General features: G+C 42.9%; 2 protein-coding genes and 2 long non-coding RNA genes across 5 annotated transcripts in view; 2 read left to right on the top strand and 2 right to left on the bottom strand.

The window, feature by feature from the left end:
* Positions 1–953, bottom strand: part of POP4 (POP4 homolog, ribonuclease P/MRP subunit) — a 4,631-nt gene extending 3,678 nt beyond the window's left edge. The window contains exon 1 of one of the 2 annotated variants that reach the window (XM_035336714.1): positions 774–953. In XM_035336714.1, the coding sequence (XP_035192605.1) occupies positions 774–938 (165 nt within the window). In that variant the 5' untranslated portion in view covers positions 939–953. The remainder of the gene's footprint in view (positions 1–773) is intronic. The other variant, XM_035336715.1, reaches the window with a different exon arrangement.
* The window catches only part of LOC118172656, a 4,583-nt gene extending 1,867 nt beyond the window's left edge, over positions 1–2,716 (top strand). Inside the window, exons 2-3 of the long non-coding RNA XR_004753805.1 lie at positions 2,172–2,177; positions 2,706–2,716. This is a non-coding gene — a long non-coding RNA (uncharacterized LOC118172656). The remainder of the gene's footprint in view (positions 1–2,171; positions 2,178–2,705) is intronic.
* A 4,910-nt stretch (positions 2,717–7,626) lies between these two features.
* Positions 7,627–17,885, top strand: LOC118172655. Its single transcript, XR_004753804.1, has 4 exons — positions 7,627–7,695; positions 10,497–10,604; positions 17,574–17,676; positions 17,855–17,885. It is a non-coding gene; the product is annotated as an uncharacterized LOC118172655 (long non-coding RNA).
* VSTM2B (V-set and transmembrane domain containing 2B) overlaps positions 16,415–26,904 on the bottom strand; it is a 17,517-nt gene continuing 7,027 nt past the window's right edge. Inside the window, exon 5 of the mRNA XM_035336717.1 lies at positions 16,415–17,125. Within this exon, the coding sequence (XP_035192608.1) occupies positions 17,037–17,125 (89 nt within the window). The 3' untranslated portion in view covers positions 16,415–17,036. The remainder of the gene's footprint in view (positions 17,126–26,904) is intronic.

Here is a 26,904-nt window from a genome sequence, read left to right as displayed (position 1 = left end):
GGGGGGGGGTGGGTTTGGGTGCGGTGTGTGTGAGGAGACGAACTGCCAGCAGCATGGCAAGGGCGCTTGGTAGGCGGGACTCCGGTCCTTGGTCTCTGGCATTGCCAGGAGTCTGCCCTGCAAGGTCATACTGGGCAAAAGGAAAGGCAACTCAAAACTTTGTGAGCAAACAGAAGTTAAAAAAAATAGCAGTTAATAGAATCTGCTTGCTAAAAAGTTTTTTTTTTTTTTTTATAGAGAGGTTTTACTACTTGGCATATCAAAAGAAATACCATATTGCTACCCCACTGCTGGCTAAGGTGGCAGATCCTAGCCTTACCCTCAGATTTCAGCGGCCATCCCGCTAGAGGTGATACAGACTTCCTACACCTGGGAAAGCCGTGCTGCATATGCCATTGTTTCTGGAGTACACAGCTGCTGGAGCTTGGTTTCTGCAGAAGTAAGGGTCCCACAGAGCTCCATGCACCTTGTAAATCACAAACCAGGAGGGCAGTCATCTCTAAGAGCAAAATAAAATAATAAAAAGAACACAAAACGAAGTAACGTTGCTTATCACAGTGATGAGGTCCTGCAAAGGAGGAAGCTGTGGCCAGGGTAGATTGTTAGATTAGCCATTTAGATTAAAGCAGATAGGAAACATTTAATTGCATTAATTTATGTTAGGCTTTTGAATAGCTACATTACTACTGTTACAGCAGAGATCAAGGTGCAAAATGAACATTATTTCTAACCAGAGTCAAAGATTTATATTCAAAAGACAAGGAAGATGCTACCTGCTGTGAGGTTTGCCTCTTCTGCCCCTGTTGCTGCCTCTCTACTCTTGGGATAAGACATGTCTTGCTCTTGGTACAACACAGAGGTGCTTTGAAACCAGTGCAGCAAATTCCTTTTCCTTGCCAGCTGAATTCCAGCTCGTGCTGCCCTCTGCTCAGACGCATTGGTTCTCCAAATAAATAAAGTGTTTATATTCCTGTCACGGGGTGGGTATTGGCTTAGCACATAATGAAGCACTGCTTGGTAAAGGAGACGTACAGAGCGAGTTACTGAGCCAGAGTATAGGAAATACGACAATTTGTTGAGTGCTGCTGTGGAGCACAAAGGCACTGAAGTGATACCTAACGGGAAATGAAATTGTAGATATGTGTGTGTGTTTGTAAAGAAAAAAGGGCCAGCCTCTTCAGAGTATTAAGTATGAGCACCGATTGGTGTGTATCAGAGACCTCCTGGCAGTTAAGGACATTGCCGCAGCAAACAGATCTCTTGATTTTACAAAGCTGTGACTCCTTGAGTTGTCATTGCTATTAAGAAAAGATCAATTTTCATGAATGGAGTACCAGGATGAGCACTATGGGTCTTCAGGGCCGTATGAGTGCTCCTTCACTGGATTTATGCTGCAATTCCTGAGGCACTTAAGGGATTAATAGTCAAATCAGTGTTGGCGATGCTGGTGTTGTAAATCCAATGATCCAGGCTAAACTGGTGCCTGGGGAAGCCAGTCTCTTCCAACAGCTCTATGTCTTCATTTCCCAATTTATCTTCAGATACAATAGCTGAGGGAGCGAGATCAGTGCATTAGTAAGTGTTCCAGGAAAATATGTGGAAACAGTGGAAATATGCGAACAAAAGAGCAAACAAAATAATTATAATGCATGTTTCTGAATGTGCACTATCAGCTACTCCACCTGTCTTAGTGTCTTAGACCTTTGAATCTTTTTACTTCTTCAAGTAAATCAGCGTGAAAGCATGATATAGGTTTATGGTGATATAAACCCCTAATGTATATTATTTATTCCAAGTTACAGGTGCCAACACTGGCAGTTCTTACTCCATTAAATCTATGTTTGGCATTATTTATTGTTCTCTAAATATATATTTGTAAAAACCCAACACTGAACCACTATACGTGTGTACAGTAGGGGTCTATATTGCTTTAGCTGTCGGTATTGCTGGGTTATGGTGTGTGATGGGAAAAGAATGTATGCAGGCCAAGTCAGGTCACAGCAGTGTCCTGGGGGAGTGTCAGAGTGAATGCTGGATCAATGATAGAAAGTGCTTTATAGTCACAGTCACAGAAAGCTAGAACTTCAGGTAGCCAAAGACTTACTTATGGTGAAAGTGAATTCCTTCAAAATCCTCCTTCCACAGATAAATCTACTATAATGTAAAATAAGATATTTGTATGACATAAGAATAGAAGATCAGAGTTTTTTTTTTTTTGTTTGTTTGTTTGTTTTTAAAGAGTTATCATGAGCCGAAGCTGGAGATGAGCACAGGTGGACTGATGTGTGTAAAAAGTGACTGGGCTATAATCACTGTTACACTTTTGCTGATTGCAGGTGATACAAGAAATAGATACTGTAATTCTCTAAAAGACTGTCTCAGCAAGCATTTGAGCTCTCAAGATCAATATAGTTTATTTCTCTTGGCCAAATAGTATTAGCAGTTGAATTTGGTCCCCAGGGACAGCTGTACTAGCGAAAATAATTTCCATTTCAAATGCTCTGATCTGATTTCCTCCATCTGAATATCAGGCAGCTACCGTAACTTCCCCACCATGTGCTGAAGCAGTGTGCAGCTGGCCCAGGTACCACGGCAGTTCCACCACCGCCACCTGCTTCTCACTGTCCTTTCTCCACCACCTTTTCCTTGTCCTGCTGACGGCTCCTTTCAGCCTGGCCCGGATCAGCCCCATGCCAGCATTTCAGGCTGTGGAAAAGGCGGTGCCTGGGGAATGGGGGGTACAGGCACACTAAGAATTGCTGTTCAGACAGTTGGGTAAACAGAGTATTTAGTATACACTGTATAGTGTATACTATAGTGTACTATAGTTTAGTATAAACTGTAGGTTTACTGGGGGGAGTTTGTAATGTTTATGTGTGGAAGCCCAAACTCTTGCATTATAGATTTATTTGATGAATTTCAGATGGCTGGGTTTGGTTTAAGAGTGTAATCTTATGATATACCTTCTGGTTCCACAAGTGTCCCTTTTCAATGTGTTTTTCAGTAAGTTTTCTGCTTTATCAATTTGTCTCACTCGTTGATTAGGATGAGGTAAGTCCCCCCGACCCGACAAACTATTCACGCTGACTGAAGGGTCATTTCTGTCTTAAAATCCCAGCTCCTTGTCCTCTCAAATTGCAGATGTCACTTAAGCGTGAATAAGAAAGTCTGGCTTTGCTGTGCATGAAGAAACCCAATCCAAATATATCTTAATGGGTCAGAAATTGGGGAGGACACAAAATAACCCCCAATTTTTAATGATTTAAAAAGGTTTTTAATGATTTAAAAATGGTTTTTAATGATTTAAAAAGCTGGGCTTTAAAATGCAGGCAAAGAAAGAAGCCAGCTCTTTGGGAGTCCCCGCTGGTGCCTGCCTCACTAGGGGGCAGCGCAGGACAAGGATTGGGGAGCCTGCCCCGGCTGCTTGCGTTGGGGCATCTCTCTACATGTTGCTGCAATCCAACTAACGGTTTGAAGTTAAAAAAGAAAAAAAAAAAAAGAAAAAAAAAAAGAAAAAAAGGTTAAATATTGTTTCATATTTTGGACGAAATTTACCAATTTGCATCTTCTTTTAGCATACAGGGTCCGTGTTCTCACATACCCCAACTTCTTTTACATTATTGTAGATTTATCTGTGGAAGGATTTTGAAGGAATTCAGTTTCACCGTAAGTAAAGTGATTTTTTTGTTCAACACCAACGTATTTTTAACATCAAAATAATTATCTATATCCTTCTTAATATATATATATGTATATTAAAAGAATGAGTGAAACTAGAATGCCTGGGGATAACTACTGCAGAAGTATCATTGCCCAGCCTCACAGAATGCTAAAAAATCACCACTTGTTCCCCAAAACATGAAGAGTCAGTAAGCTGAGATTTTGGCAACTGATACCAGGTTTCCCTGCATGCTGAGATCACGTATGGTTCAAAACACATCAGTATGACGGACGCCACTGTACACGGGAACAGCTTGTATTTACTAATTAATAGCAGCATTCTGCACCCATGTATTAATCTGTGACAGTCTGTCTTAGAGGCATTATTTTTGCTGTTTCTCGGGTTTCATCATTTAATATTTTAAAGCATAGTGAACATTGGCCTACATTGAGATAGAGTTGTATGATGCAAAAGGGGTATTAAAAATGATAAACTATAACATTGTAATAGTTGTTGGAGTTACAGCAGATTGAATTGTTTAATGTGGCATTTTGTTTGGTTTTGGTTAAACTATATTAAATTAACATAATTAAAAATTTAAAAGAATACAAATAAAAAGGTTTCAAGCACCAAAAAAGTCTATTATGCTGGATGTTTCATCAAAGAAAAATGTAGACTTTTTTCCTAGGAAATGGTTGTCCAGTTCTGGAAGCCTGTTTGATACGGTTTGGTGGGTCAACTTTGCAGTCCCCCCATGGAATACAAGTTTTGGCCATACCTGTGTCACTGCAGACCACGTCACTATTTGTAGAGTGCAAAAGAGACCCAGTAACCTGAAGAGCGCGGCGCGGCAGTGCCATGGGTGCAGCGGGGTGCGTCGCCCGCCTGCCACAGGCAGTGCCAGGCCGACCTTGGGGTTAAAGGACAGCTGGCAGTGAGCACCTCAAGGCGGAGTTTTAGACCTGGTGTGACTCAGGGTCTGTGAGGCGAGGCAGTTTTGGCTAGGCCTAAGGAGATAGGCAGGAAGCGGCATTGTTTGTGCAAGGCTTGTGGTAAAGTAACATGTTTCACAGAAACATCACGGGAAGGCCCTGCTCCTTTCCAATCCTTTCCAATTTCCGATTAGTCTGTCAGGAGTGAGCCATTCTTTTTAATAACACAAGTCGGCTTGTGCTATCCTTGGCTGAGGTGCATTTCTAAGGCCACACTGATGAAGGTGTCGAGTGCTGGGTCACCGCCTGGCTTTAGGTCCCCCCAGTTTGACCGCGTCTGTCACAGTGTGCCCGTTCACGCTGAGCCCTGCCCGTTTTACCTGTGTGTCTCCAGGGATTCAGGTAGTGAGGCCCAGAGAAAAGGAAGTGAAAAGTATTTGTCTGTTGAAACTGGGCTCAACAAGACTAACAGATTGACTGCCACTGCAGGCTAGAGCTTTATGAGAGGTGGTCAGGGTGGCAGCTGCTAGCGTGGCCCTAATGGTGGGGCTTTGGTCTACTGATATGTAATCTGACTTCTTCCGAACTGCAGCTGTGGGATGGGGCAGTGAGGGGTTAATGCTGCTGTACTGCTTTGATAACTGAAGAAAAACCAGAAACCTCTGTTTGTTTGAGTTCAGTGCTTTAGTAAGTACCTTTAAAAAAAATACAGCCGCATGGAACAGAAAATATTTTGTCCATCTCTTCAGCAGAAATCTGATAAACCATGGAGAGAGGCAGGTGTCCAAGGAGATAAAAGTAATAAATGTGGCTGCAGTTCGGGAGCGAGCTAGCCTGTCAGGCTGTTAATTAAATGGTGTTCCTGCTCAGAAATGCTAGAAGCTAATAGATATACATGGCGATGCCAATTCATTTGCCTCAGCAATGTATGTTAATTTTAGCATGAGCTTAACTGACACATTTTGCAGTGGGACAAAATGGCGGCGGGTGTGCGTGGGGGGGGCACTTGCATCCTGCTAGTGAGTATTTCAGGAGGTGGAGACTATTAAGCACTTTCTACTTCTTGAAAACAGAACAGCGGGTGAGAATGGGTGAGAGAACAATTTTAATTTAGGCAGATCCTCTAAACAGAATTAACTAATCACAGACTTATAACTGAGCTGAGCCATATTTGCAGCCAGCTGCCAGGGGATCCTTTCCTTTGCCACAGATCAGCAAGTGCAGAGCCCTAGTTAACAAATAGTTTGAGCTTGAGTCACGTCTACGTTACTGTAGTTTTAAAAGGATTTCTAAGAGTTACATTACTGTGAAATTAGGACTGCTGCAATGGCAAATCGCACCTACAGGAAAAATAGCTGCTATTTGCAACTGCTCTACCACCAAGGCTGCTTTGGTAGCTGCACAGAGGAGGTGCAGCAAAGGACTGCCTTGTGTGTAAAACTGCGCTTGTATTCAGTGACAGAATTCTGTGTGCTGTCTGGGCTTTTAATGGTAATGATTGGGTCTTTGTTCAGGCCCACGTCAACTCTGGCTATTTGGCACTTACTGGTGACAGAGCTGCCCAGCTCCTTCTGGTTTGTGGTGGTGGTTTTTGTTCCTTTTCTGGAAGAAAACCAATTCTGGTGCTGGCCAGCAATCAGCCCGGGGAGATGTCCACCTGATGTGGAAGGCAGCAAGGGGACTGTGACCCCACTGCGTGTGTGCATGTGATGTGTGTGCTTCAGCCCCTTGCTGAGACCATGTGTGACCCTTGTGTCCAGTTTCAACCAAATTTGTCAGTGACATCAAACTCACGTAACAGCCCTGCAGCGTCCGTGAGCACAGCCGCCTGCATCAGCAGCTGGGTGCGCTACTCACATGGTGCTCTCTTTCCTGTGAGTCCTGAATTACCTGGGCTTGCTGCTGGTGTCTTACTGTGTGTGGCACAGCCACTGCACAGGTCTGACACAGGCAGCGCAAAGGTTCTGCTGTGTGCATGGGGCTTGTGAAGATGAGGCTGCTATTTACACTTCTAAGTGCGGCAATAAGGGCATGACTAAAGGTGTTTCACCTCTGAAATGCACGCTGCAGTACAGCAGGCTTCTTTCTGAAAAAAAATATCTGATCTGTAAAAGTATCAACATGGAGGCAACAGAAGGCAACACAGATACTCCTTTATTTTCTTCTGTCTTTGAGGACGAATACGCCTTTGCCCTTCAGCATGATTATAGCCCATTTACCAACACTTCTTCTTGAATTTCAGACCTATTTTGGAGTAGTCGCAAGCAAGAAATGTTTCTTTTCAGAGCCTGAAGCAGTCAGTGCAAGGGTAAAGTTTATTTAACAAAAAGAATAGTTCCAGTTGAATTCACATTGTGAAATTACAGGTCCATTTAAAGCAAAATAAAAACAGTGGCAGGTTAGGGTCAGGAAGGAGGATAATGACATCTGCTGCAAAGTGCATCCAACAACAGTCTTCAAAATTTTAAGTTTCTCTAGGATGCTTTTCTTTGTATAATTATGGAAAAGAACTAAAATAAATGTACAAGATGCTGAAAAAAAGCTTCAGGCTTGCTCAGGCATATGAATTCCAAGCAGAAATGTTATAAATGATGTCTCAAATGCTGACTGATTTCAGCGCTGTGGGCTTTTTCCTTTGTGTCATGGACGAGGACAGAGGTTAGTGACCTGCCTGCCCACGCATGCCCTCCCAGGACACGTCCTCCCTGCAGGGCTGGCCAGGGCAGGACCCCCAGGAGGCGGCAAGCCCTGGGAGGGCTGGCCCTGGCTGCACCTTCCTTGCTTTGCAGCCATTGTCCTGATCCCACAGAAGTCACCTCAATCCCTTTTGTTCCAGGGTGCAGCTTGTCAGAAAGCTGCAAAGCTTTTTTTTTTTTTTTTTTTTTTTTTTTTTTTTTTTTTTTTTTTTAATTATTATTGTTATTATTTTTAATGGGAAAGAGGGTTGCTGCTAGCTTTCTTAGTAATACATGCTCATAATATAGTTTGCTCCTGCCACCATCGCTGAAGAGGCTGGCTTCTGCTTTGTCTTGCAGGCACTGCGGTAGCATCCTTCTGCCCCTGCTCTGAGGGAACCCCGTTGGTATTACAGCAGTGAAGAAGGTGAGCAAGAAACAAACTTGGGAATATTTTGCAAATTCTACCAGTGTTACCCCTGTGTGTTTGCCTGTAAGGGCTGTAAGAGACATGAAGCAGTCAGGAGAGCGTGTACCATTACAGGAGGGGTTCCCGTGTCAGGCCTATCATCATCATTAAGCCATCCCTATGGCCTGGGGAGCTACCTACAGCCCTTTGAGATGACCAAAGAGACTTGCAAGGGGTTTAAGAGATTTCGGAGCATGCCTTAGTGTATCTCTGTCTTGACACTATTGAATCCTGGTGAGCCCTTTCTTAACCTTGGCAGAGAGTTATGAAACCTCCTCTATGAAACAGAGATCATGTTTATACCCGTCCTTTCCTTATAAGTTAACAACAACAAAAGATGCAAATAATTGTTTTGCACATTGTCTGTCATGTAAAAATACCAAGCTCCACAGCTGGTCTCCATTTGCTGGCCACAGACATGTAGGGTCAGGTTCTGGGGGTAGCAGAGACAGGGATACTCAAGTTGCAAGTGAGGATACACTAACTGAAAATTACAGCTCAAATTCTGCTCCAATTTGGGAAGACCAAGACATTTTTCTACTTTGAATTGGTGCAACCAACGAACCAACTGGTTTGAGTCCTTTTTTTTTCCCCTGAGCTTTGGAGGAAGTGTTTATGCCAGCTGTGAGCACACCTTCAGACAGAACAGCACTTGCTGCAGCTTCACTTTGAGGTCTTGGTGCTGTCAAGGGCTGAGAGTTTAAAACTTGCTGAGCCTCCCACGCAGCAACATGATTTACTAAACTGCTAAGATATTGGGTCAGCTTTGTAAATCATTTTAATTATTTCACTAAACAGGTTGTGGAGATGGATCAATAGAAAATATGACATTTAGGCTCACAGTGCTGCGCATTCATTATGGGAGAGAAATTATATTAACTGATTTAGGAGCTAATAATAACTGAAAATAACAATTTAATGGAAGCCTTCCAATCCTGCACTTTGAAGCAGGATACCGCTGTACACAGTCAACCCATTTTAATCTCAGTCAAGTATACATAGTGATTTTTTTGACTCTCAGAAATGTCAGTCAAGTGCAAGTAACTTACAGAATTTCAGCATCCCATATATTACATTATAATAAAACAAAATCAAAGAAACTGTCAACAACCATTTTACATACAGGCAGGGTCACATAAACCAGGCACATGAAAAATGAGAACATGCATTACAATATAATAAAGTGGACATCTTGCACACTGGGGCTATTTTCCACCTGCAATTAGTATTTCCACGACCACGGTTGTACTGCTGGGCTTAAAAGGTGTTTACTTCTTTCGAAGGTGTGGAGTTTTGGTCTCAAACATCAGAGTACTAAATATATGGTATGTGTCTCTCTATATATGATACATATATAGAGAGAGAAACTAATCTCTCCTGTGCAGTGAATGCCAGGTGCTACCATTCAGTAATAAGTGCCAGCATTGTCCTATTACAATTATTTCACAATGGCTAAACTGAATTTGGTTCCCTGTGTCCTGTTTTTTCCTCAATACATGTACAACAGTTACTGTGCTGTTAAAATACTTTCTTCTGAAACAAGCTGTATGTTGTGACTATTTAATGCCTAACAGCCACTGACTTTGATACTGAAGATACTGAACCAAGCAGGCAGGACTGGGGACGGGATTTAAGCTGCGATCAGGTACTGCACCTTTGTCACCTGCTCTGTAGAAAGCCTGCAGCCTGCTGATACCCAGTTGTCACAGCAGCTCTGCACTCTGTGTTTTGCAGGGGGAGTTAAACTTTTCTTTATGCCCTCTGGCTAGATAGCATGTGAATTATGCACTTCATCGCACCCCAATTAGGTAGAGATGCATTGCGAAAATCATTATCAGTTAGTTTATTTGGGAAAACACCTTATTTTGCTATTTGGTTCAGCATATGAAGAAAAAAACTGCAGCCTTTTTGACTGAGAAGAGCTTGTTTTAGAGCAGAGTGAAACTTGGAGCCATGGGCAAATCATGCTGCTCCTGCTTATTCAGCTGTCCCCTTGAGCTCCAGCCAGCTGTTTTGGGAACACAGGCTGCTCAAATCAAAACAAACGGCTTCAGCATGACCACAGAACTGACTTGAGCACATTCCCTGCACGGGCCGTACAGCACGGCTGTCTCCTACTTCAGAGAACCCACAGCAGGTGAATTTTAGTGTCCCCAGGTGAACAGTCCCGGGAGCTTCCCACATCACCACCCCCTCCCCCCACCCCATTTTGTAATTGTGTTCCCGGCTGCAAACAACAGATCAGGTGGGTATTTTTCTCCGGCTCTGTATACGCCAGCAGCAACAGATGAGCACTGAATCAAGGGACACATGCTATGTCAATCGTGGCATTTTCATGGCACCAAGCGTGAGCAGTGCTTTCTCTGGTGCCGCTCTGCTCCAAGAAACCGGAGCGGCAAGGTTTGAATTACCCCAGGTAATGATCCTAAGCTTGGCTGACTTTTTTATGCACATTTATGACCACATGGACAAATACTTTCTGAACCCAGCAGAGCTCCACGTATTTCCTTTTGAGATTATTTGTCTTGGTGAAATGCTATAGTCTAGAGTAAGATCTATCTGATTTCAAAATAATTAACTCTTGGATTAATAAATTTCATGTTCTTGAAAAAAAACTGAAAAAGTTTAAAGACTTTTGACACCATAGCAAGCTGGATTTAGCTTCATTTACTCGGTCTCGCTATTATATCATGCTACAGCTCAGATCTTGACAGGTAGCTAGTGTGTGTTTCTTAATTACTAATTGCTTTCGTTTGGAGCTCCCACAGTTCTAGATGCAGAGGTGAGTCTTTTTTCTTCATTCCTCTATGTGCTGAAAAATCTGCAGGGTGGCCAAATCAGCAAAACCACAACTGATCGATGCTCCGGTATGTACTTAATTTTGTTTTTGTTGTCTTGTCAAACCCTGCTTACTTCCCTGGAGACCAAAATGCCAGTATGATTAATTATTAAGAGGTCACATAAAAGATTTCACTATATAAGGAGTTTGGCTGCTGACTTTAGTGGGAATTGACTTCTACAAAGTCATTAGCTCAACCAGCAACTTACCATAAACAGGATTCATTTTAACCAGGATTGCAATTAGCACCTTGCTGTGCATTTAACTAACCTGAGACTTTCATACCACTACACTATAAAAGTTGAAATTATATCCAAGCACTCCATAAATGGATTACACTATTATCATTACTTGTAGCACTGAATGATTGTATTTTTATTGTCTTGCACTGAATTAGCATAAATGAATAACAAATGTGAGTGTATTTGGTAAAGATCATAAAGTAACTGATGTTTCCTTAATCAAATTGTACATTTTCATGGTCTCATTTGACTGTGTTGCCTTTAGATTCTCTTGCACACTTTTTCAAGTTTTCCTCAGGGTGGCAGGCAGCACCGACAGGCATAGTTCGGTCTAGACCATCACATAGTGTTATTCCTTCCCGACTCTGGAAACACTGATATGCAACTGTCCAGGGTAATTAAATGAATTACAACGTATACATTAAAAAGAGGCTCTGACACGGAAATTTAGAGCTAAATTTTGTTTATGATAGACTCTGAGTGCAGAGGCACTCTGTTTAAAAAATAATAAAAGCTATTATAAAAACACAGTACTTGGAAATCACATGTATCCTATTATTTTTTGCCAAAAAATGTATTTTGACTGACAGCCTAAGGCTCAACATGTGGATACTATGTAGATCACCTTGAAGAACACCAACTTGAGTCATGATACTCACTGCATTGTCAGAGCTAATTACAAGCCTGAGACATACTTTGTAATGAAGAATTCCTCTTCTAGTTTGTTAAAAAAAATTAAAAAAATCCAAATTTTCAAGGAAAATGATGAGAAAATGCAAAAAAGAGTCCATTTTATGGGGTCAATCCCCCCCCCCCCCCCCCATGTAACACTTCCAAAGACATTTATCTGTTGCTTCCTATTCCAAGGGTATTAACACAAAGATGAATTAAAGTTTTAGACAGATTTGGTCATGGAACAAAACAAACAATAGCTTAACACCCCCTTTCCCATCTTCCCCAGGGTAAAAATGAAAAATGTCCTGTTAGCTAAAGCTTAATTCTCTACAGAACTTTAAGCATTTTTGAGTTATTTATTGAGACCTCGTTCATTTCATTTGTATTACGCTGAAGATGATTTTTCATATGTGATTTTAGAAACATTTTTTGCAGTAAGACAAATCTATAGCCAGCAAATACGGAAATCCATTAAGTAACTCTACAGCACAGTCATCTTTGATTTGACTGCTAATATAACTGTGATTTGCTTAGAATGTCCATAATCGCTGTAATTGTAATGCTGGCAGTCACCAGAGGTAAAACAGGAGATTTCAATCCCTTAATTAACATTAGCATGGATCCTTCAAACAGTTTTCAGTACTGTTTTGCATTATCAGTGATTCAGAACAGAACCAGATATCTTTCCTGGCTGGTTCTATTTACAGTCAAATCCATCTTTTACTTAAGAGATATTGCTGGGTTTCAGAAATACGATCTGAAAAACAAAACCAGACAGAGTGATGTCCTTTATTTCTATCCCCTCAAACCACATGGCCATGCCTGGAGAACAGGCTCTGCAGCAGGACGGGCAGCACAAGAGTCCCTCACTGCTGCCCCTTGCCGAGGCTGGGTTTCCCCTGGCGTTAGTATTGTTCCCTTTGATTTAGGATGCAGTCATTTTCCGATGGAATAACTGCGCCTGCTTCTGTGTGGATGAAACCCACCCCTCCCATGCATGCAGCCCCAGGCTCTGCCTCAGGGCATCTTACTCGGGGACAAAAACACAACACAATTTCCCAAAATTGCGGAAAAAAGACAAACTCCCATGTCCTTGCCTCCCAGTAAATGAATGTTTTACAATCTTAATCAGCAGTGATTTGCATGTATTGGAGTCTTAGTGCCCTCCCAGGGCTTGTAGCACTGTTCTCACCTGGTGGCAGAGAGACCCCAGGGTGAGGCAGGCGGTGTCCCAGCTCGCCAGGCAGCGGGGCTGCAAGAGCCTGCCCCCCTCGCAGGAAGGAGACTGCCATCAGAAGCAGGCAGCACACTCACTGCAAATTAATATTCTCACAACAAACTCCCCTCCAGTCAGTCTTTGCTAAAAAGCCTTAATTAAGACTTTAACATTTTTGATCCCATCAATTTTCCGTTCTTTTTTTTTTTTATTAAATAGCTGTATTGGGGAAGTTTGACTAATAACCGCCTGAAGTTTGGGGATAATGAATAAATGAAGTGCGTCAGCCTCTGGCTAAGCATGAAATTTACTCTGTAGTAACAAATGCAACAGCGGCAGCTCATACATTAACCAAGCTAGTTTTGACACACAAGTTTGGAAGCACATTATTTATCTACTTACTGAGTGAGATGAGGTTCCGAAATATTTTATACAGGAAATGAAAAATGGCAATTTGGACAGTCTTCTTCATTATCCATCACAGCATGTACCCGCTCACTCCCCCTTCTGCCCACCAGTGGGTCTCTGGCCTCCTTGCCACCCACAGCTTATTTCCAGGACTGCATGCTTTACTGATTTTTTCCTTGGGTCTTTTGCCAGGAAAGGCGCCTACCAGGAGCTAGGTAGGTAATTTTGCTTTTTACTTGGCTAGGCCTTGGTATTTTGAAGGTCACCTGTGTGGTAATAAAAGCTGCTTTTGTTCCATGTATTTTTACATGTGCATGGCTCTGGCATCAGCTCTGTTACACTGTTGTAAATCCATTCATTTCTGTTGAAATCCATTAACTTGCAGGGAATTTATAGCGGTGTAACTGTGAGCAAACTATGGCTGATGGTGCAGGCTGGAAATATTACAAGGAAAAGTGCAAAGTTCTATCGATTTTCGCTCAGGAAAAATGTGTGTTTCCTTATGATTGTATTACGGATGACTCAGCTCTGGCCCCTAATTGCCATCACTCACGCTTCCCAGCTCAGCCAGCTACTGGCTTTGCAGAAGGAGCCGCTGACTGTGCTGTCCCCGAGTGTAAGGAGCAGGGGCTGTCTCCCCCATGCCCAGGGATGCACCCAAGCCTACTGCTGGCTCTGGAGGAGTTTTTGCCTGGCTCTGTGTGGGACTGCAGGAGACACACCGCCTTTCCAGGGCTCTGCAGTCCAAGCACTTACTCCTAATCGATTCTGACAGCAGACACCACTAGGAATGCTGAGATTTATGAAAGAGCAAGAATTGCCACTAGCCTCTGTCCATTAAGGGTACAGCAAAAACTCACTTTGCCCTTTGCAAATATAATCAGCAGAAGTGAGGCAGTTGCCCTTTTCAGAAGAAAGAGCACTCTCAAAGGACAGATGTTTTAGCAAAAGTCCTTAACGCACTCACAAGCAGTAAGGCAACAAATTCTTTAATTTTTTTCCATCAGACTATTTCTCATTCCTTTGAGTGCTTTTCACAGACCAAAGACAGTACCAAAAGCTGCAGCCTCCTTTTTTATCCAGTTATTTCCCCTGCACTACACAAATACTGTGCCAAACATAGGTTGGGTGTTGTGCAGTAAAGCTGGCCCAAATGTGGAAACTGAAACCCAAAAAGCTGGAGGACCCATTCTGCGTGGTTTTGAAGGTAAAAATAAAGTGAAGGTACAGGTTAGCTTTGCAATCTGCTCCTTTGTTGAAGTTATCCTGTGTGCTGGGAATGAGTTAGCTCTGCATGTGTGCAGTTCTTCACTGGAAGGAAAAGCAGCCTCGTGCTCTCATTAGAGATCTTTCATCAGATGCTCAGGTTATTGTTTAGTAGTTCTGACATTTTATAGTGAATGAGAATATAGGAATTGTTATTCCTACAGTAGCACACAAATGTGATCTCAAAAAATCAAAAGAAAAAAATAGCCTTAGTTGCAGATTTAGTACTTTTACACCTTTAACGTGATTAAAATCAAAAAGACCTTGATAACGCTACGCCTTTTATTGCACACAAAGCTTCCAGGTGCTGCCACGTACCTATGCAGGTAGCAGTCTGCCATGTGAGGGGAAGGACAAACGCAAGATTTCCTCCCGTATTTTCTGCAAACCATGCAGTATGCAATTTGAGACATAATGTACTCTGTAAGTGATGAAACAAAAATACCAGAGCAAAGCAGATGATTTATTTACTAGTGGACCATGCTGAGGTACAGCTGAAGCTGAATAAAAACATCACTATTCCTAGAAAGGCTCTGCTGCTTCAAGCTTCAGCTATTTATTCAGATAAATTTAGACATATTTGTTTCTTCCTCTTTTAGGAAAAATGTGTTTGGGCTCTCTCCCTTGGAAGAAAGACAAGTCACTGCGAAATACTTAGTGCCCTTGAGAAAAAAACAGCAGTGGTGATGAGCCCACCAGGACACACAGCTCAAACCCTGGCAGGTTTCCCTTTGCTTAACAGTGGTTACTCAGAAGATCAGCTGTGCCATCACAGGCTCCACGCGTACCTCTGCATTCAGTAGTCGTCCTTAAACAAGTTTCCAGACATAAATTAAATGAATTTAGGCAGGGACAGACACACAGATCTACATGTCTTTTCCTTTCACATTACAAAAGACTCGCCTCCCCCGTACTTACAAAAACAAGGGCAGTACTCCTCAGTGTCTCACACTGATGGACTTCCAGGCTTGCAACAGCCGTCTCATCTCCCCCCAGGTCCTTCTGAAGAGCAATTCTACTTTTTGTGAGATGATAATGGATTATTTCCCAATCCGAATGATACAAGAGGCATTAACAGGATGAACATTATTATAATTTTTTTTATCACCTTTGGATCCCCACAGTGAGTTTGCCCCAGTGCAAGAAGGCTTCTTATTAGGACAGTGCAGTAACGTATACGGAACACAGACATGTTTTGCTCTCACACCTAGGGAGACATAGGCAGCACAAATCCCTTGCTGTGGCTGCCAGTACTAGAAAAAGCCAATTCTGACCAGCTGAGAAATTGAAAATCCCTTCCTACCCTCCTTCTAGAAGAGGACTCAGGTACGAGGTCAGGCAAGCTGCATGTCCTGCTTTTGCATGTCCTCCATAGCTTCTGCAGACAGAGTCCTGCGGGCGCTGTAGCTGTACCACTTCCACAATTAAGGTCCTTTCTAAAATGCTACATAAATGACAGGATAAGAATCACAGTCAGACAGAGGAATTTTCAAAGTGCTTCACTAAATTCAGGTAAAGAAAGTTGTGTTTCTTTGCCAAGTCATCCTGTTACCTCATTAAAAAAAAAATCAAGAAACAACAAGCAATTTTGAAGAGAAACAGTAACAGAGCCTCTGCAGAAAAGCCCTTTACTTTGTTAGAGGAAAGCTCACTTGCTAAAAAACGAGTGACAATTATGCAACTTTAAAAATCTGAATATATTTTGAATACTGGAACCAAGTCTGAATAATGCAAAGTTCTAGGACAATGCAATTTTTTTTCAGAGGCTTGGAGAAAAACTTACCTTGGAAGCTCCATGCTGTCACACTGACCAGCTCCCGCATTAACTGCCCAGAGATAACTGGTACCACCATGGGAACACGTAGCTATACTCTGTGACCAGCTGTCAGCACGTTCCAGTAAGGGGTTTGGTAATACATGGCAATACAAACTGATTTCATTTTTATTTTGTCTGTGACACATCCTTTTTTTCTACTTTCTGTCCTGTCATGAGTTAGGGCATCCTCGGAGAGCTTCAGGACACAGGGGAAATCACACACATCTGTAAAAACTTTATTTCAAAATCTTTTTATTCAACTGTTATTCAGCAATATACAATACAGTTTATAAACAAATGTCTTACCTTGTTTCCAATCTTCATTTAAAAATAAATATTATTGACAGTGAATATTAATTATGGTAAGATGTACCTTTTTAATTTGTCTCCAAAAGAAATAATTTAATTAAAAAAAGGGAAATCCAAAAAAAACTAAACACAATCTACTAAAAATATTTCCTTTCTTAGGAAGGGTTTTGACCCAACATCTTTACATATTGTCATAAAGATAACTGCTCAACAGTTCGTGCAAAATGAAGAGTCAGAGGAAAGGTTCAGAAAAGAAAAAATATTACATTAAAATAGAGAAATCATAAGTGCCATGCACAGAGCAGGGCTTTACACCATAGAATCTGGAAACTAGATGCAGTGTTTTATGTGGTTTACTTTCTGTGACATCCCCAAAAATATGTTTTTCCCCCCATGTAGAATTTATCATGCTTCTTTCAGTCTCTTTCTGTCCATCCTTAAAACTGTAGGTACTGTTTTTGCCAGGGATTTGTCCTGTTTTTAAATAGGTTCCTTTTTGTTTGGCTGAGTAGTGGAGGAAGTAGTCCATCAGTGGTTTACTAATAAATGTACAAGCTTATGCAGTATTAACAGGAACACATATAGGAGTGGGTCTGTAGCATAAATAGGTCCTGTACCTAGAAAAAAAGAAAAGGGAGAGGAGTTTTTTTAATCTGTTCCAATATAGAAGATGAAATGCAGAAGAGAAATTCAGGAAGATTTATTTTTATCACATCAGAGCCAGGGGTCAGAAGCTTAATTTTAATAGTAAAACAGCATCCTCAAGCTATCCAACTCAGATAGCTTTCTCTTCCCCCTCCCAAGTCTAACTCCACTTAGGTCATCTCATTAAGATCACTAATGGTATGCCTAAACTTGGCTGCAGCCAAGTTACCAGCAATTGAGATTTCTATAAATACAGCTTAATCTGGTATATAGTTTCTTGAGAAATGACAGGTATCAACCACCCATCTTCTAAAGGGAACTGACAAATGCTGTGGCTGTACTCCTTGATTTACAGGACACGAACCCATTTCATTTGGAATGGGAACAGCAAGACCTTGACATCTTCTTTACCTTTTATAGGGAAGAGCAGGATTTTAAATTAGAAGTGTGCACAGGAGCTATAGAAAAACAGAGGTCGTATGTGAAACATCTGTTACAGTCATTTCACCCGAACGGCAAGATTGTTCCTGCTGCTGTGAGGCAGGCTCGAGCGGCACGGGAGCGGCCGCAGGGGAGATGTGGCCGCTACTGCAGGGAGCCAGCGGCTGTGCGGGGGGGCACAGCTCCCCGGGCAGGGCCAGCCCCTGATGCCTTTGCTCAGGCCAAGAAATGGCATTGGGGTCTGTATGGCAGCCAACCAGGCTGTCCCTGCCCCACAGCTTCTTAAACTAAAGGTACCTGCTCAGTTTTTTTATTCTAAATTATTATTGTTACCTGTGCCAGAAAGAGAGGCATTTACTGTGCGCCATGGTCTACTCCCCCTCCCCGGTGCAGGGGGCTGCATGGGGCTTAGGTGCACAGCTCTGAGGCTCTGCGAGGCACCAGGGCTGCCTGATCTCTGACACAGGTCCCCAAGGGGCAAGAACAGCCTCTTCCCATGGAGAAGTTCTGCCATCCTGGCGTGGCAGTGCAGCAGGACAAGAGATCACCGCCTTCCAGCCCCAAACCCTGCTGAGCCCACACAAAAGAGCCTGGGCTGGCCCACAGCAGCAGCCATCTGGGCCCCAAGTGCCAACCAGCAACACCTTTCCAAACCTGCAACAGGGACTAGCACATTGGTCGTCACCGACTCTGTAACACGACAACCGGCAGGGCTGCACACCATGACTGATGCGGCCTCAGGACACCTCCACCAGTGAGTGCGGAAGCAGGAGCCCAACCAGAGCCTCAGCTGCAGCTGGCATGCACAGAGGCAGCTGGGGAGCGCGCCATCCGTGCTGCCGGCAGAAGTGACCAACACCCAGCGTGCTGACAGCTACCCAGAACAGGGACTGTCAGAACCACTCCTCAAGGTGTTAAAAGTAAAAAAAAAAAAAAAAAAAAAAAAAAAAAAAGTCTTCAGTATCCTTGAAAAAGGAATGAGGCCACTTCTGTTTAGGAAATTCACTTCAGGCACCCTAATGCAAATACTTTTTGGTCTCCAGGAGATGCGAGTCTCTCAGCTGTGCCATGATCAAAGGAAATACCTCAAGAAGTTCCTGAGCACAGCATTGCTCTCGGGCTCGCTGTTCAGGCTGCCTCATAATCTATATATGCCTCACCTGCAAAGCTGGAGTATTATTATCCAATATCACAAAACAGTTCATGGTAATGTGGTGCACAACTGAGGAACTCAAGAGATGTCCCCATAGTGCGCTATCTCATAGACGCCTAGACAATGTGGAGATTATTTAGTTATTAAGGTTTTAATTAAATCCTTGCATGCAGACAGACATGGCTGCCCACCTAGCAACAGCAGGTTATTAAGATGAACACAGGATTTTTCTTTTTAAAGCTGAAAACCATTAAACACAATCAAACTCAGGTCGTTAAAAGAGCAATAGGTTAATTTTTTTCAAAAAAAGACAATGAGCAGCATGCCAGAAAGAGTACAACAGCTACAAAAACTCATGGTCCTGGGCAGCACAAGGGACAGACTGTCACCAGCCCCAAAACTTTCTTGCTGCTCAGAGGCAGCAATGCAGGGGCTCACAAACTCGGATTTGCCTTCATCATCAAGGATCCAGCCCCAAGCCCCACGGAGCTGAGAGCAGAGAGGCTGCACCGCTAGAGACCTGCAGGCAGGGTAAGCGGGTCCCTTGCTGCACTGAGAGCGAGGGCAGAAGATCCTTGCAGTGAGTACTCTGACCACTGCTGCAGTGACTGAGGCTGCCACGAACGGGTGTGAGCCTTCCCAACATTTCTCACTTCTCTCCTTTCTGTAGACAAAATGTCTATTGAAGAGCAGAAGCTGAGAAATGAGTATCAAACCTCTTTGGAAATCTCTGGGCTCTTCAGAAATGAAGGAGAAACACATCAGGAGCCTTCGTAGTATTGTATTTTTTAAAGGATTGAGCAAGAGCCAAGGACACAGCCTCACTGGCTGTATGTGCTAGCACAAGCACAGTTCAGGGTCACTGGTCCCCTGGTGCACGTGGGTATGGCTCCAAACACCATGCATTTCTTTATAGGGACATGAATGAGGCTAGCATTTAGTCTCTTTTTCCTCAAAAATACACAGTTGATTCACAAATATATTCTACAGTTTTAGCAAGGATAAAACCCTACAATTTACCTACACCACAGAGAGAAAATAGTTTGTTGACTGGAAAGGCTGAAGAACGCCCATCTTCTGTCTTTAAGGCTGACGCGCTACATAATATCTGAAGACAGACTGCTGATTCACAAATTGCAGTCACTCACTGACACCACAGACCCATACTTGCAGTCAACACATCCTCGTTTCTGAGCTGTCTGATGGCTCTTCTCACTTCTGGGATGTGGCACAGCTGCGAGAACGCCAGCCCAGGTGGTCCCCATGTGCCACCCTGCTGTGCCCAGGGACCGCAAGCAGCCAACGCTCCTGGCAGCTGCGCACAACTCACAGGTGCTGCGTTTCTTCCACACCTGCCCACCACTGCAGTGAAGATCTGGCCTTGGTTATTTGTTATGCCCAAGCCTAAATGTCACAAGGACCTATTTTTCCATGCCAAAGCTCAACTCGTTCTTTCAACCACAAATCCAGTTGGAGGAAATGTTGCACTTCTGCAAAGGGGGGAATTCCCCTGGAAACGCTCCAAGGAACTGGACCTGGAGCCGTGGGCTCTTGCAGCTCGAGTGCTCTTACAACCATCATGCTGAAGGGCTGCAAGGACACAGGTTAGGACTGCCTGTATTTTGGATGGAAAGCAGTATTAGTCACAACACCCTGTGTGTCTGCTGCCCAAAATCATTCCGGCTCTAACTTTATGTACCAGTTTAGTTTAGATCTCGATGCAGGACTGTGAATTAATGCCATTTTTTTTAAATTTCTCTTTGCAAAAATGGCTGTTATTTTTAACTTACATTCTCCATCTTCTGAATGTGGCAGCAGAATTCAGTTCAAAGTCTGTTAAAGTCTCTTAGTAGTTAAATAAAAGTAAAATGTATTTTTTACATTATTTTAAAGCAGTTATTCTTACTGAACACCAAACAGAAGTTTCTTCTTTTTTTCCCCATACCGATTTGGTGTTATTTTGCTGTTAAATTATTTGTATGCACATGGCTTAAAGGGAAAGTCTAGCACTAAGTAGAACAATAACAAATTGTTCTGTTCTGTTCGTGTATGGTGAATTGCTCTTTGGCATCACTCATCCTTCTTCTGGATTTACAACATAATAATGTTTTACTGTAGTTTTCTATTTAATAATTTGTTTTGTGCAAGCATTCATCAAAGTTGGACTTAAAGCAGTTCATCCAGTTGAAAACAATCATTAATTAACCAACTGACTTGTGACACATGTTAAAAATGGGATGATTATTCTACAGGCTATATTTAACCAGTGGCCAGAACAGTTTCCAGCCGCTTCCTATTCTTCTTCCTAGAAAGAATACGAACAGTCACTTGGTGTTCCTCTCTGCGATGGCAGCAAGATGCTGGGACAGCTGTGGTAAAAAGCCAAAAGATACCCATAGTTTATTTTCCTTGAACAACGATGTAATGCCCAAAATTTGACTGTGTCTTTCAGATGGAACTGAGACCCCAGCTGGCAGTATCACTAACCCATTTCTCTGTACTTTTATGCAGTGACACTGTGAGCCTCAGCCTGTTTCCTTTCAGACCAAGGTTCAATTAAAACTCTCAAACCTGGCATTTCATTAAGAGGTCAGCGACCAAACTGATCATACAGATTGATTTATTCCCTCAGTCCAGAAACTTTAGACTGTGCTCGAGAGAGATTCTTGGAGAAACAACTCCTACTATTGTATCTCTAGAAAAAAATAAGGTTTTATATGGGTTGTTGGTCACGGATCATTACAGGCAAATAACCTCTTATATAAAACAAATTCTCTCACTGACATAAATTTGGAGCACTTCACCAAACTTCAGATCTAAGAGTTTCTTAGAAGTTTTTAATTAAAAAGACACCATTACTGAAGTCACTGTACACTTACTGAACTGAAGAGATAACAGCTATACCACATCAGAATTACTCCACAGTTTGAAACTGCATCTTACAAGCTGCATCTGGCCTTCCCTCTGAGATACCTGCAGCATGACTCACGTTACGGTTTTGCTATCGTGGTTTTTAATGCACTCTGCGGAAGCGGTGCCTTTGCCTTCCTATTGCTCACCAAGGGCTGCTTCTCCAGTGCATGCAGAAGTGCATCCAGAGCCCATGCTAACTTCAGCACACGCTCCCAGACAAACTCTAGGCACCTCCTGATGTTGCTAATTCTGGCAATGGTGACCTCCTGCATATTTATAAACAACTGCATGGGATGGGATGTGCTCACCACTGAACCTGCCTAAGGGCATACTGACAAAACCAGTTTCCTACCCCCTACACATTTTTGTTTATGATTGGCTGAATTTTGGAACAGCTTTCCATAACTCATCTTAAAAAAACACTTCATGGAAGTCAGCACGTATTTATTTCTATGCAATGATGCAGGTAAATACTAGTGATCCTGCTCTCTTCCTTCATCGAAGCCGTCAAGACTTTCAGATCACCAGGGTGAAACTGTAGGCTCAAAATCTTCAGAGAACAGAAACCAATTCTACTAGCCAGAAGACATGAGTAGTACTGCACAATTTTGTCATCATTTTAGATCTTTTCAGTTACACTTCTTGTTTGCCTTCCCTTTTAAGAAATCCAGTACAATGTTCAGGCCTCTACTTTGAGATTAATTGCCAAAATCCCCTCTAGCAAGGGTAACTGAAAGCTACTCCTAGTTTTGCAAAGCCAACAGGTTTTAATATTTCAAATAAGATTTATGTTTTCATTTGGAGTGTACAGTCCTCCTGAAGTGATCTGATGTTGACCCATACCTGTAACCGTGTATGGGCTGGACCGAACTCATGTGAATGAACGTGGCAGTGACATACAGCAGGCTGGAGAATTCCACAGACTGCATGAAGGGCAGCACAATGCCCATTTCCAGCACAGGCAGAAAAATAAGCATCTTTCTGTAAGGAATAAATACAATTCTGTGTAGCATCCTGGTTCCTAAATTTTGATTGTTCTTTATGTCACATCTGGAAAAGCCCATCTAGGACAGGACTTTGGTGCTTCAGTGGTAATCTAGAGCACAGGTAGCAGGAAAGGCATGGGAACTGCAGCATTTTGAGAGGCGTGACAGCACTGCTAAGGAGACCAGGGGAAACAGCATCTTGTGAAACAGCATCTTCCAGCTCCCTGAACACGTCTACTGACATGCTTAAGCCCTCTTGAATACCCTGAAGTCCCTGCTTTAACACATTCTATGAAAACTAGGTCACATACATCACACGGTTATGGACAGGTGAGAAAATAAAAAACGAGGAGAGGAGTGTGTAGTCATGCAAGGAAATGATGCAGATAGAAAAGTTTGGTTCTGGTACGAAGTGTAGAAGAGAAAAATTCCTTCTGCAGTTTTGATTTGCTGAAGTACTGCAGTGCTTTGCTGGAAATCAGTCTGCCTGGGCGCCTGTGGGATAGGAGGGAGGCAGGAGCCAGTACAGGAGTTGGGTTTGTGTCTCTTAAGGCAACTGTAATTATTGAATTGGATTTCTGATCACATTAGAGCTCATTTCAACCAAACCTCATTAAGGCCACTAACAAATGGAAAGGGGGGTATAGTTACAGCAGTGGATTTGATTTGATGAATGTGTGGAAGTGCGTACCAAGCAGAGAGCAAGAAATACTTCTACCTTTATCAAAATTCTTATACTTTTCAGGTTGCCAGGAAAACATGACATTTCTCTTACAGCAGGCTGGTAAAAACTCATTCCCTGTTCAAGTTACCAGTGAGGACACAGAATATGGGGAACAGTTGGCACCTTTTCCCTCAGCATACCGTCTTCCCTTCTGTGGCAGCCAAAGACACCCAGAGCAGTCTTACTGAAAGCCCCAGTCCAGTCATGAAACTTGCCTATTGAGCTAAGGTGGTGTCCCGAGCGCTGATGGAGCAGCCGCTGAGCTGGCTCACGTGGAGCCAGACCCCCGAGGGGCTGTTCTGTGGAACTGTGTCCTGAACTGGAGCCAGCCAGATGAACCACCCGTCCACTCCTGGTACCTTCTCTTGGAGAAATTAAGGAAAATCTTCAAGAAAACACCAGCACTGATTTATAAGGAGCTCCAAAAGGAAACTCTGCTATGGACAGTGTCAGGGTCGAAGAGCAATGTGTCCTGAATACTTAAGAAGTTGTTCATTCCATATGGATTATACAGCCTAAATGTGGTATATTGGTCTGAGTTTAAATAAGCCAGTCTCTACTGCAGCTGGTCTCTACTTTGTAGCACCTTCCCATAAACAGATTTCTGCTTTGGTATCTGTGAGATAACCTCTGCTCGGTGGGAAGTAAAGAATCCACATACCTGATGGTAGAGACCCGAAACATGTAACTGTGAATTTATTTCACTCTGGAATTTTCTGCAACTCCATGATCTAAAACTAACTTAACAAAATCAAGCACCATTAATTTACTGCTTGACACTTGAATAATGAGAGATACACAAGTTTTTGTAATATGATTTGGTGAAAAATGAATTTTGAGCTAAAACATACAGAAAAATAACTACATTAGTGGTAGTTTAGGTGGTAAATGAGCATCCAGCCCTGCACATCCTTCTTCGGTACTACTTTGTGAGCAATTCCACAGCATACTGATGTGCACAAATAGCAAAACCAACAGCTCGAGTAACCCAAACCATGAAGCAGATTAAAAATGCTGGGACTAGGGTTTCAGCTACTGAGCTCTGAACTGAGCCTGGGTCATGTTCTCATGCTTTTCATTATAAGCAGGAGAACTAAAAGCCAAGTCACAAAAAGCATGCAAGCTGGATAGTAATGTGGTCACAGAGTTCCAGAAGTCAACACTTAAGAAAAGACTTGCAATAAAAATCACACTAGATGGAAACCTTGATTTCATATTCTGCAGATGTGATACATGTTGTAAACATCTGCAACCCAGAAGTAAAAAACAAGACACATCAGTTCTCCCTTCTCACAGATGAGGATGGCTATCAGAGGAGTTACTGACTGTGCTCTGCCTCGTGCCAAAGCTAGCTGCTGCTCCTAGCAGGCACCAGAAGGATGCTCTGCTGCCTAGCCACAGCTGTACAAACGCAGGTTAAGACCCGACACCCCAGCAGCACTGGGCATCCTACACAAGCTCCGCTAGCACAGCACCATTCTCCAGCCGGGGCACAGCGACCCGCCAACTGCCCTCATGCTGACTGCTCCACAGAGCACGGCTGCTGCTCTGCCAAACTGCCGCTTTCCAGCTAATAAAATTGCCTCCCAACTGATAACAGCCTAGCAATATAAAATAGTTGGTTGTTAACTGCTGCTGTGACAAATAATACCATTCCACTGACAACCCCATTTTTCCCAATGCAAACCTATTTGAAGTGTTTATTATTGACTTCTGGCACTGCTCTGCCATTATCTAATTTAAAAAAAAAACACGTAATAAACAGCCGTAGCAAACCTGCCAGCATTCTCATCGCTTTAGCAATGCTAAAGCAAAACCCTGAAGAAACCCCTCTTATCACCGGTACAGCCCTGTCAGACTGAAGCACTGTCTTCACAGGATTGCCCTAAGATTCATTCCCTGGCAGCTCCTGCATTATGTTTGCCTTTCAACTACAGACCACCACGATCAGTATCCTTCTCAAAACCAGTCCCATTACGATTGCCTCGACATTCCCTAGTGCTATGACTGCTAAGCATGCCACTTAAAATAAATGGAAACCATATAACCCACAACACAGTTCAAGTGTTAGATCATACATCAGGAAAGCTGCCTCAGAGGTGGAGAAGGCGTAACAATTCTCTGCCTCTCTTGCATATTATACAGACTGGTAGCTTGTACTTCAAACTCAGGCTCCATTTTGCAGCCTATCAGCAAACTGTACCAGAAAAAGCCCACCAACCAGAGGACATGCGTATTCTTGTCCTACATGTTGTTTGTTCATGCAAAAAGACACATGGGTGCACTCAGCCTTCCTCACACAAATTTCTATTACTCACAGATGAGAAATCTCATAGCAAAGTCTAAACCATACATACATACAGCTACTACATTGATGAGAACAACTTGCAGCACTCCTTTTGTTGCTTTCACTTTCTGTTTTAGTATTCTCTCATCTATAACTTGAGGATATTAAATAAGTTCAACTAATAATCAAATTTCTTCAAGGACACCATACAGGCTTTCATAGAATAGGTTAGTACAGTTTTGTCTGTCTGCCCTCCAAGAAACAAGCAAGAATCACTCAAAGGAGGTTACTCAAATAAACTGCATTTCCACAGTACAGAAACACCCTAGCCCAGCTTGTTTCTGCCCTCGGTAATGAGGTGACACGCTACTGCAGTTCGTGCTTTTGTCCAGTTCAAGAATGAATCCATATTACACACACACAAAAGAAGATATTTGACCTTACTTGTCCCCAGAGGAGTCTAATTTGCCTAGATATTGAAGTGCTAGTGATGTGTATTTAATGAGAATTCTTTTTGCGTGTTTATTATCCAGTGACATTTAGGAGGTCAGCCTGATAATTCAGTTCTGGCCTCTGTGTTTTGCTACTTTATTTAATGTAAAGGAAAATGTGATGCGACCCAGGCTGCATTTAGCTACAAACAGCTATGGTATGTGAGCTTGTGTATAGTCTTATAAAAAGCATGGGGGGAGCGAAGGAGATCCAGACATTACAGAGATGGGAGCCTAAGCTATACAACAAAATAGACACTTCCTTTTTTGCTATTTTGTGAAAATCTCATCTATCAAAGACAAATGAGCTGCACTGGCTGTTGCTCAGACTAGCATGCACAGTCACTCAAATTCTGACAAAGCCAGAAGAGCCCCCGACCCAAACTCTCACCGAGAAGTTAATCCAAACTCAACCACAGCCTCCAACAAGCCACAGCTCACCGTAATCAAGAAACTGTGTTCCCATCTCTAAAATTCAGAACAAAAACAAAAAACAACCAACCAAAAAATAAAAGCCACCAGCAGCAGCAAAGCTGCTTCCCCAGCCCCAGTGGAGGTGTGATGCTCTCAGCGGGGTCTCCTGCCTCAAGGCGGGCTGCCACAGCTCGGCTTTGTGCATGCACTGTTCTTCCAGGCATCACTGGGAGCTGCTCATGCACAGGGACTGCAGAACTGGGACCTGGTGCTTTATCATCTCAGGCCATACAGCCCACAAGCAAGCTTCCTCCTGCATCAGACATAAAAGGCTTTGGGGGG

The sequence above is a fragment of the Oxyura jamaicensis genome, chromosome 11, assembly GCF_011077185.1.
Source record: "Oxyura jamaicensis isolate SHBP4307 breed ruddy duck chromosome 11, BPBGC_Ojam_1.0, whole genome shotgun sequence".
Taxonomy (NCBI): domain Eukaryota; kingdom Metazoa; phylum Chordata; class Aves; order Anseriformes; family Anatidae; genus Oxyura; species Oxyura jamaicensis.
This window is presented reverse-complemented; position numbering and strand designations above follow the sequence as displayed.